At 39.4% G+C, this 11265-nt stretch overlaps 1 protein-coding gene across 1 annotated transcript in view; it reads left to right on the forward strand.

Moving 5' to 3' along the window:
- The window catches only part of LOC138765317 (interleukin-12 receptor subunit beta-2-like), a 32184-nt gene extending 26160 nt beyond the window's left edge, over positions 1-6024 (forward strand). The window contains exons 4-7 of the mRNA XM_069942361.1: positions 165-279; positions 1355-1581; positions 5566-5708; positions 5989-6024. Of these exons, the coding sequence (XP_069798462.1) occupies positions 165-279; positions 1355-1581; positions 5566-5708; positions 5989-6024 (521 nt within the window). The remainder of the gene's footprint in view (positions 1-164; positions 280-1354; positions 1582-5565; positions 5709-5988) is intronic.
- The last annotated feature ends 5241 nt before the right edge of the window (positions 6025-11265 follow it).

Raw genomic sequence — 11265 nt, forward strand, 5'->3', positions numbered from 1 at the left:
TTTGCAAATATTAATTAAGCAGACATGTATTTTCCATCTTTAAGATGCATCTGTGCATCTTTTCAATGCTTTTCATGTTTGCCAATCGCTGCCTTTGTATAAAAGTCATTGTATAAAAGTACTTTCAATGTTATGATAAATATACTAAGAATTTACAACTTCAGATCCTCCAGATCAACCCCGAAACCTAGAATGCATTCAGAAGGGCAGGGTTGGTGATGTCATATGTACCTGGGATGCAGGACAGGCCACACACATCAGGACAAAAACAGTATTGTGGTAAGATGCTTCTGTAGATTTAACATGTTTCCCTTAAACTTTTAAATAAATGTTAAGAGGTAAATATGTGCTAAAGAAAGCAATGAATGAGGAAGGGTCATGTTGCTTTAAAATCTGCTCCTCCATAAAATATACAAAAGTAACCCATCGTGTGAAACTGCTGGGGAATATATTCCTGTAGCTCTATCAATTAGACCTGACAGACCAGAAGTCGAGATTAATAGGCTTTAATTGCTATAAACATACAGTCATATCTTAATGCTGTTGGCCCGATTCCAAGACAGGACTGACAGAAGGGATTGGGCGATACTGCCTTTAGTAAGGATCCTGGAGGGAGAGGAGTTACAGTATCGGGAGTGGACCAACCCAGTACAATGACTGCAATAGAGTGTTCCACCACAATTCCATAAGTTTTCCAGCTTTCCATTATGAGATCTCCATCATTCAACCCTGATTTGGGATTTTCACAAATTCTTTCATGTTTCACCTTCTTCATTTCTCCCTGCTGCAACTTGCCTCCTGATGTCACATTGTGGTGTCACATTGATGGAACATTGTATCCTACAGGACTATGGGTCATTAGGACAGAAAATGAAACTGTTCTGTGTTTCTCCACTTATAGCATACCACTTCCTTTGGAAAAACATTCTGTTCTCCAGCAAAAATTTGCATTATAAAAAAACTCACTCAAACTTCTCCATTTAAATCGATGAAACTTTGTCACTAAGAGGAGCTTTTGTTTCCATCAAGCATTGGTGTGTGATGGTAGTTATTAGATCAGACTCTGACTATACTGTTTTGTATTGTTCAGTGTGCAGAAACATTGACTGATTGTCTCGATTACCATTTAGAATTGCGACAAAACTTGCAGCTATATTTTAAATCCTGCACTCCAGCAGATAATAGGTGTGGGTGAAGAATGGTTTGGTGAAAATCGTTCTTACAACTTGTGAAACTTTGAAATTGAATGAACACTTCGGTTATTGCAAAGCCTGTTCTCTTTTTCAGGGCAGAAAATGAGGTTCTGCATCTTTTACCTACAAATGTTTTATCAATTGTGACTATTATGTTTCAGGTTCAGAAATGAATCTCACAGTTTTGCTGCTTCAGCTACCACTGCAGAACGATCAACTGCAAAATGCACAAAACCCAGAAAGATGCCAGAACATCAAAGACTGGGCTTTGCTTGTGAATCTGGCCATAGTTTTGATCCATTCTCTACTTACTCAGTTTGGGTAACTGCATCAAACCAGTTGGGATATCAGTCTTCAGCAGTCATGAACTTCACCTTGGATGAGATTGGTATGTAATAGGTTTCAATCATTTAAATGCGCAGAATCATCATAATTTGTGTTGGGCCAAGAGACTGAATGATTTTACTACTACTTAACATCTAAGAATTCTGCCAACATTTATCCATATTGTTTAGCAACCAGCTGTACACTAACGTTCCCGTGAATAAATATTGCAGATAACTAAATCACGAATGTAATCATTATGCTTTCTAATTGGAGGGAATGAATGTGTGCAATATTACACCAACAGTTTGGTTTATTTGATCTGGCCACATTCAACCATTAGAGAATATGCAGAGATAGAAAAAGTGGTCATTTGAAACTTGTATAAGATGAATATATGAGTGTCATAAATTGCAATATGAGATGTGTTCAAGTAAAGTTAATGGAGATCTATGCTTTAGGGTGATATTCAACAAGTCTCATCAATTGAGAGCTTCAATGAATATTGCGGGAAAAATCAAATCCTAAGAGTTGGTGTCAAGATACAAAATAATGATAATGTTTATTGTCATATACATTGTACTACATAAATATGCACTGAAACTCTTGCTGCAGCTGAACAGATATTTTGTTTAATTCAAAAGATAGAAAGTATTCGCGGTTTCCATAGTGCAAGAAAGTAAGGCATTACATTAGTGCGGACAATCCTTTGGTGGTAACAGAGCAGTCCAGGATTGGTGCACAAAGGGGTGGTTCAAGAGCCTGATGGCCTTTGGAAATAAATTGTTCTTGGACCCAGAGGTGCTGGTCTTCAGGCCTTCTAACTGAAGGTAGCAGTGGGAAGAGATTGTGATGAGGGCCTTCTTTATCATTTTGCTGTCCTTTTAAGTCAGCCCTCACATAGATGTCTTCAATGAATGGGAGGTTGGAGCCAGTGATGGATCTGGCTATGTGTGTTGCCTCTTGTGTACCTGGGTACATGAATTATCAAACCAGATTGTGATGTAGTCAGCCAGAATGCTTTTCCCAGTGCACCTGAAGAAAGTTGAGTAACCAACATGCCAAGTCTCCTTAGACATTTTAGAAAGTGACTTCAGGAGTGAGCTTCTGAGAAATGGACTGGCAGGAACTTGAAAGTACTAATCATCTCCACCTCCATCCCATCAATGCGGACAGGTGTGTAGTCCCTTGGCCTTCCCTTCCAACAATCATCAGTAAGATCCTTGGTCTCAATTCTTGATGCCAATGAAGCTGAGAGGCCAGAGGAAAATTTAACTTGATTGGGTGAGACTTTTCATTCTGAAAGATGTTTGTTCAAGTAAGGAAGGAGAGTTGGATTTTTGTAGGAAGCTGGCTTCCCAGTTTCTTTATCAAAATTGGGCATTAAAGAACAGAGAATTAAACAAAGCAAAGCAATGCATTGATTTTTATTCTCCCTCTCTCCTTCAGACTTGTCATCTCCTTTGTAATTACATCTGCCAACTCAGTTCAACTGTGATTGACAAGCATTAACTACCCACTCAGCCAGCACTCCGTCCTCCTGCATCATTCTGTCTCCTTTTGTACAGAGTCCTGGAGCCATACACCATAGAGCAGGTGGCTCAGCCAGCCATGTCCATACCAATGTTCTTTTTTCAGTGCACTAATCCCATTTGCTCTCATTAAGTCACTACCCTTGCATGCCTTGCCCATTCGTGCCTGTCTAAATGTCTCTTAAACATTAGAGATTGATAACAACATTCCCTTTCTCACCAACCCTTCTCTGCAGTTTAAAATGTGCTTGATTTTAAAACTGTCTTAGTTTTGCTGAAAGGAATTGACGTGTTAACTCAGTTTGTTTGTCCACAGGTTTTGCATGAGCTGCAGAGTATTTTTGGCTTTTTCTACCTTAGATTTTCAGCATCTGTTCTTAGAAGGTGAAGACCCAGTGATGGGGCAAAAGGCATAGATCCTGCTGCTGGTCAAAGCTGATTTCTCTGGGTTCGAGGATGAGAGGAAGTTAGATGTCAGGAGATAGGAGGCTAGGAAATGAGGTGGGGAGGGAGATGAAGATGTGAAGAAATTAAGCAAGTTAAAAGACAGCCAGTAGATCTTTAGATTACCATGATTATGGAAAATGAGACCAATCCGTGCAGTCCTATGTGCCTGAGTGTTTTATCGTGTAGGGGCAGAATCATGGAGAATGCAGTAAGTGACAGAAAGGAATATGAAACAGAAAGCAGTATAAAAATATATTGATAATTGCAAAACTGCATGTAAGATTTGTGTGACAAATAGGATATTTGTCATAAATTCAATTTAGTAAAATGCAAGTTTAAATAAAAGTTCATCATATAACAAATTGACCAGTCACTATACTGAGGCTTCCGACAAGAAATAGGCGTCTTGCTTGAATTTAAAAGCAATAGGATATTGTGGTTAATTTTGGGTCTGGTTGAATGGTCAGTCCATGGTTCATTAGCAATGATTGTTTTAATCAGTTGATTTAATGTGCACTGTCTCGTTCAGGAAACCTACATGTTTGAAATAGTTTCATGTAAATATAACATCACTGCAGACCTTAATTTTAAAAAGCAAGCTGCTGGAGAGACTCGGCATCTGAGCAGGAATGGAACTATCAGTGTTTCAGGTCGTAACCGTGCATCATGACTGAGTATGGAGAGAGAAGATGGCCAGTAGAGGAAACATTTCATGGGGAAGTGAAGATGGAATCAAATGGGAGAGGGGATGCGGTGTGGGTAGTAGGTGGATGGGGATGGGGTAGCTGTGGGTTATATGAAAAAGGGGACAAAATGGAAGGACCATTGCTGCATGATGCTGAAGAGAAAAGATATACAGTGCCCTCCATAATGTTTGGGACAGACACTTCTTTCCTTTATTTGCCCCTATGCTCCACAGTTACCAATTTGTAATCAAGCAATTAAAGTGCACGTTTGGAAATTTATTCAAGGTATTTAAACATTTTGGTTTATTCATGTAGCAATTATAGCACTTTTATACATAGTCCCTTCATTTCAGGGCACCATAATATTTTGGATATTTGGCTTCACTGGCATTTGTCAGTACTCGGGTATTGCTTCATTGGAGCAGATATAAGAGAGTTAGGCTTGCTTCTAAGCTTTTGAAGTCCTTGGAGTCTGTAGTTGCATTTTCAACATGGGACCAGAGTTGTGCCAGTGAAAGTCAAAGAACCCATTATGAGGCTGAAAAACAAGAATAAAACAGTAAGAGACATTGTCCAAACCTTAGGATACCCAAAATCAATAGTTTGGAACAGCATTAAGAAGAGCGTACTGATGAGCTCAATAATCGCAAAGAATTCCAAGTAAGACCACTGCTGATGACCGAAGATTTCTAATCATAATGAAGAAAAAGTCTCAAACGTATATCTGATAGATCAGAAAAATTCTTCAGGAGGCAGGTGTGGACATGTCAATGACTACTGTCCACTGAAGAATTTATGAACAGAAACACCGTAAGATGCAAACCACTAGTTATCCCCAGAAAGGATGGCCAGATTAGTTTGCCAAGAAGTATTTAAAATAAACTGCAGAATTCTGGGAAAAAATTGTGGACAGATGAGATCGAGATTAACCTGCATCAGTGTAACGGCAAGATCAAAGTGTGGAGACGTAAAGGAGCTGCCCAAGATCCAAAGCATACCACCTTTGCCATTGTTTTTGCATCTTGCTGTGTAGCCTCTGTATGCCTGTATATCTAGATATCCTTCCCCTGAAGCAATGGGAAAATGGCACACAGACCTCTCTAGAATATGGCACCTTCTGACGAAGGACAATAATCAAGCTTAAAAGCTTGATAAAGTATCTGGTATCAAGCTTAAAAGCTTGATAAAGTATCATTGGTAAAGTATCTGAAATGTATTCCTACTGAAAACTCAGTCTGCATTTATATTCAATTATTCTATATTTTGTCTTCTCGACCTTTATTTAATGTTTCTACTTCTGAAACAAAATTCAGTACCTGATCTTATAAATCAATATATTTGTATCCATGCAGCAACTATAGCTTCAATCTATTATTTTTTCAGTGAAACCCAATGCTCCCACTTTCAGTGGGATAGAATTTAATGGCAGTACATCCTTCATTTCCACAATATACTGGAAAGATGGACAGAATGCAGAGTTATTTGAAATATGGTATCAAACTACAAACAGCAGCAAATGGGAAAAGGTAACTATGTTGACTATGTTAGTTCCATCTATAATATTTTCTTCTGACAACTTGTAAAAATCTTGTTTACCAATTTATTCCTTTTCATCAGTATATCTTGGACTTGGAACTTGGTTTTCAATCCTCCGCTGGCTTTTCTACTTACTTGGATGAGAATGTACATTTTTTCCTTCTCTTCTACCACTTCCATTGTGACCATTCTCATGTTGAGGCTGAGGAAAACTTGAACAACCAAGTACCAATATTTTGAGAATTTCTGTAATTTTTGTTTCTCCTGCAGTTTGGAAGTATTTTGCATTGTTTTTACATGGTCTAATTTAAATGTTTTACTTGCCTTTCAAAAATGTTCTATGGCCTGCCATTTCCTCCTCTCTTTACTCCAGGCACAGCAGTGTAACCATTAACCCTCGCTTGCCTTCCTGACATTACTGAGTCTGGCATACACATGTTCACCAAGAGAGATTCTCTTGACACATCTGACTGCTCCTCTGAGCCGCCATTGCTCTTCCTGACATGAGGACTCTCATTGTCTACAGAAAGTAAGGAGGCATGGAATCCAAGAAGGCCTTGTTTTGTGGATACAGAATTTGCTTGCCCCGAAAAGGTTGTAGATGGTTCATATTCTGCATGGAGGTCTGTGACCAGTGGTGTTCCTCAGGTATCTGTTTTGAGACCCCCTCCTCTTTGCGAATTTTATAAATAAACTTGATGTGCAAATGGAGGGATGGGTTAGTAAATTTGTAGATTACACCAAGTGGATGGTGTTGTGGATAGTCTGGAGGATTCCCATAGGGTACAAAGGGTCATTGACAGGATGCAGAGCTGGACTGAGAAGTGGCAGGAGTTTAACCCAGAAAAGTGCGAGGTAGATCAAATTTGAAGGCTAAAGACAATGATACTGAGAGGACTCTGAGGAGTGTGGACAAACTGAGAGATCTTGGGTCCATGTCAATAGGGCACTCAAAGCTGCTGCACAGGTTGATAGTGTTGTAAGAAGGCATATGGTGTGTAGGCCTTCATTAACATTAGGATCAAATTCACAAGCCCAGTGAGGTAATGTTATAGCTTTTTTTTATTCAATAAAGAAATAAGTCTATACGAAGACACTTTCAACAGGTCTCTATCTTTTTTTGGAATTACAGTAATTAAGGTACTCGAACAAGATTCTGGTAACACCTGTTCTTCAGTTATTTGTTGTAATACATCCTCAAGTACAGAAGATAAATCTTCATAAAAGATTTTATAAAATTCCACAGAGAATCCATCATCCCCTGGTGACTTTCTATTTGGCATCTCCTGTATAGCTTTCTTAATCTCAAAATCTGTAAATGGCGATTCCAATTCCATAACATCATCCTCCCCTAATACCGGTAATGTTAATTTGGATAAATAATATTCAATTGTCCTGCTTCCCCTCAGAAGTATATAATTTTTGATAGAATGAATAAAACTGGTAATTAATTTCCTGAGGTTTATAGGTAACTATTGAATTCTTTTTAATAGCATTAATAGTCCGCGATACCTGTTCCGTTTTTAATTGCCATGCAAGTACCTTATGTGCCCTCTCACCCAATTCATAATAACGCTGTTTAGATCGATTAATTAAAAGCTCAAATTGATAAGTTTGTAATGTATTATAATATAGTTTCAAATTCGCTAAAGCAGCTTTTTTATCTTCTGTCACATCTTTCTGAAAATCTTTCTCTAACTCAGCAATTTGTTTCTCCAACGCTAAACTTTTTGCCATATATTGTTTCTTAACTTTTGTATTATAACTAATAATCTGCCCTCTCAAATAAGCTTTCAAAGCATCCCATAGTACAAAACGACTATCTACAGAATTAACATTCTCAGCCAAAAACAAAGTAATCTGTCTTTAACAAAAGTAACAAACTCTGGTTTTTTCAATAACATTGTATTAAACCTCCATCTGTAAAACGAACGTACCACTTCCAAGCTTGCACAAGAAAAGATGGCAAGATGGCGTAGAAGACATCCACCTTCTATTCCACCTTCCCCCAGCTAGATTTTTAAATACCTGATTTTAAAATTTATAAAAGTGGTTAAAAGTAGTATTTACAGTTTTTGGAATAGTGGAGGATTACAATGGCTACTAATGTGAAAAAGTAAAAAGCACAATTACAGAAGAAATGACCTTATAAAAGTGTTGAAGAATTGAGGTCTACCTGTCAAGTTGAAACTACGGAGTCGTCGATGGGAGCCCTCAGGCCTCAGAGGACTCCTGCACGACTAAGTATTACACCAGTAATACTGGCACTGACTTGTGTGCTCGTGAAGCTGGGCGTGCGGGCGGTCTGGCCGAGAGAGGAGCCTTCGAGCCCGTGATGTTGCCTAGTGGTCCGGGGGCGCGCAGTGTAGCATCGGAGGACGCACCTGCACAATCGATGGTTCTGCCGGGCATGCGCGGTGCTTTGAGGATGCGTGAATTACTGGAAAAGGTGTGGGCTGTGGGGGAACCTGAGCGGCAGCGGCCTGATGAGGTCGGTGCGCCGTCGTCGAGTATCCAGACCTGCAGCCGCACCGGAAAAGGACCAGTTGTGGTTGAAGAAGAAGAGGATTTAACTTTACTGGAATGTACACAGGAAGAAATAGGGGCTGAGACTAGAGAAGGTAGGCCTCAAAGGGAGATGATGAAACCTGGACTGGATTCTGTGTTTACTATTTTGGAAGGGATTGCTTACCAAATGGAGAATATGTCGAAGCAGATGACTCAAGGATTTTTGGAAGTGAAAACTAAAATAAGTACTATGTGTGAAGAAATAACAAATATGAAGCAAGATATGACTGTAGTTAAACGTGATGTTAATAGATGTATAAAATTAGTAGACACTGTGCAAGATCATTTCAAAAAAATGGAAGCAGTTTTTTTTAAATGTAAAAATCAAGTGGAATATAATAGGGAAAAAATGGAAAAAGTGGAGGATTCTTTTGCAGACTGGAGGGATTCAGAAAAAGGAATTATTGAAGAAGATTGATTCATTGGAAAATCAAAGTCGGAGGAATAATGTAAAAATAGTGGGTCTTCCAGAAGACCTGATAAAAAATTTTAAGAAATGGATCCCTGAGGTGTTGGGCAAGGAGTTTTTTTCCGGAAGGTCTGGAGTTGGATCGAGCACATAGAGCATTAAGGAAGAAGCCGTTTCCAGGACAGTTACCATGGGCGGTTTTAATCCGTTGTTTGAAATACCAAGATAGAGAAATGATATTACGACTGGCAGTGCAGAAGGCCCGACAAAGTCAAACTTCAATGATGATTCAAAATAATAGAGTATTCTTTTATGCGGACTTGAGTCAAGAAACTATTAGATGACATTGGGAATTTAATTCAGCTAAAGAGGTAATGTTATAGCTGTATAAGACCTTGGTTAGACCCCAAATACTGTGTTCAGTTCTGGTCACTTCACTACAGGAAAGGTATGAATGCTATAGAGACAGTGTGGAGATTTACAAGGATGTTGCTTGGATTGGAGAGCATGCCTTGTGAGGATAAGTTGATTGAACTTGGTCTTTTCTCACTGGAGTGACGGAGGTCGAAGGGTGACCTGACAAGATGATGAGGGGCATTGATCATGTGAATGGTCAGAGGCTTTTTTCCAGGGTTGAAATGGCTAACACCAGGGGACATAGTTTTAGGGTGCTTGGGAATATATACAGGAGGATATGAGATGAGCTCTTCACACAGAGTAGTGGCCATATAGAATGCGATACTGGCAACAGTGGTAGAAGCAGGTAAAAAAAGGATCTTTTAAGAGAACTATTAGGTAGGTATGTGGAAGAGAGAAAAATGGAGGGCTATAGAGTTGGGAAATTCAAAGTGGTTGGTGGAGTTTGTTATGATGTTGGCACAACGCTGTGAGCCAATGGGCCTGTACTGTGCTGTAGATTTCCATGTAATCGACTGCACCTTTGATTACTATAATTTATTGTTACATAGGACAGTGTCCATTGCTGCTAAAGTTTTAATTGGTGTCTTTGTGTGCATCGGCCGTTTTAGATCTATTTTTATGCTCCCTCTTTGACCTTCCAAACAATAGAAATAATTACAGTCCAGGTGAAGGAAAAATAGAAGAGCAGATTATTATTGAAATGGTGAAAAACTGCAGCATGCTGTTGTGCAGAGGACTTGGGAATGCTTGCTCATGAATCACAAAAAGTTGGGTTGCGGGTACAACAAGTTATTAAGAAGGCAAATGGAATGTTGGCCTTCATCACTAGAGGAATTGAATTCAAGAGCAGGGAGGTCAAACTGCAATTGTACAAGGTACTGGTGAGGCCGCACCGGAGTACTGTGTGCAGTTCTGGTCTCTATACTTGAAGGATAAACTGTCCTTTAATCTTGAGATGCTGCACTTCAGGCCTCTTCCTTCTTCCTGAAGGTAGCAGCGAGAAGAGGTTGTGACCAGGGTGATGCTTGAGGGAGCATCAAGCACAGATGTCGTCATTGGATGGGGATCTTATAGGATTATGAAAGAAATAAATCGATAGAAGCAGGGAGTTGTTTCAACCAGATTAGAACTCTTGGAGTATATTTAAGATAGATGATGAGCTCTGCTCCCAGAGAGTAGCAAGTCTGTGGAATTCTCTCCTCAAGGAAGTAGTATATGATGTATCATTAAGTGTATTTAAGATGTAGATAGATATTTGAATAGTAGGGGAATTAAGGGATTTTGGAAACAGGTTGATAAGTGCAGCTGAGTCCACAGCCAGATCATCCATGATCTTAATGAATGGCAGAGCAGGCTCGATGGGTGTAAATCTTTTCTAATATTCTTATTAAGTTTATCAAGAACTTTCTGGACTTGTAGTGAGACAGTTCTAATGAGATAAGTGAAATCCTGAGAGCCTGTGCTCCAAACCCCACATTTCCACCAAAGTCTGTAATGAGTTACTATTTCACGTGGCTGAGAAGGCATGAGATAATCTCATCTTAGGCAAACATTGTTGTGCTAGAGGTAGCTGAAAGCAGCGCAATTGATCAGTTTGACTGGTTTTCAGCCTTGATATTCATTGGAGTACAGTGTAAAACTTACTGTGACATCAGAACTGCTAAGTATTTGAACATGCATAAAATGGGACCTCAGTTTGTATGTTGGAAGTGCCTATTACCAAGCAAAGGCTGATGCTTGGGTTACCCACTAATGAGCTTCATGGAAGTAACGCCTGATAAATAATCAGATTTAAACAAACACTGGAATCTTGAGCAAAGAGTAACTAGAGGGAGTTGATGGATCAGGCAGCATCCCTGGGGAGAATTGGTTAATCAGTGTTTCGGGTCGAGTCTAGAAAGGTTCCCAACCCAAAATGTTGATGGAATTTTTCTATCCATGGAAGCTGCCTGACCATGAATCTCTCCAGTTTCTCACTGACAAATTATTGATGGGAGCAGTGCCAGGAAAACATGCCTACCATTTTTGGAATGCCAATGTTCCCCTTCCACTCAGCAGACACTGCAGAATTACCACCACCTCCAACCACAATGTGCAAATGGACTGTGAAGTTTTGTTCCAAAATATGGGGCACGTAACCTCACAGCAGA

Source organism: Narcine bancroftii, chromosome 5, assembly GCF_036971445.1.
Source record: "Narcine bancroftii isolate sNarBan1 chromosome 5, sNarBan1.hap1, whole genome shotgun sequence".
Taxonomy (NCBI): Eukaryota; Metazoa; Chordata; class Chondrichthyes; order Torpediniformes; family Narcinidae; genus Narcine; species Narcine bancroftii.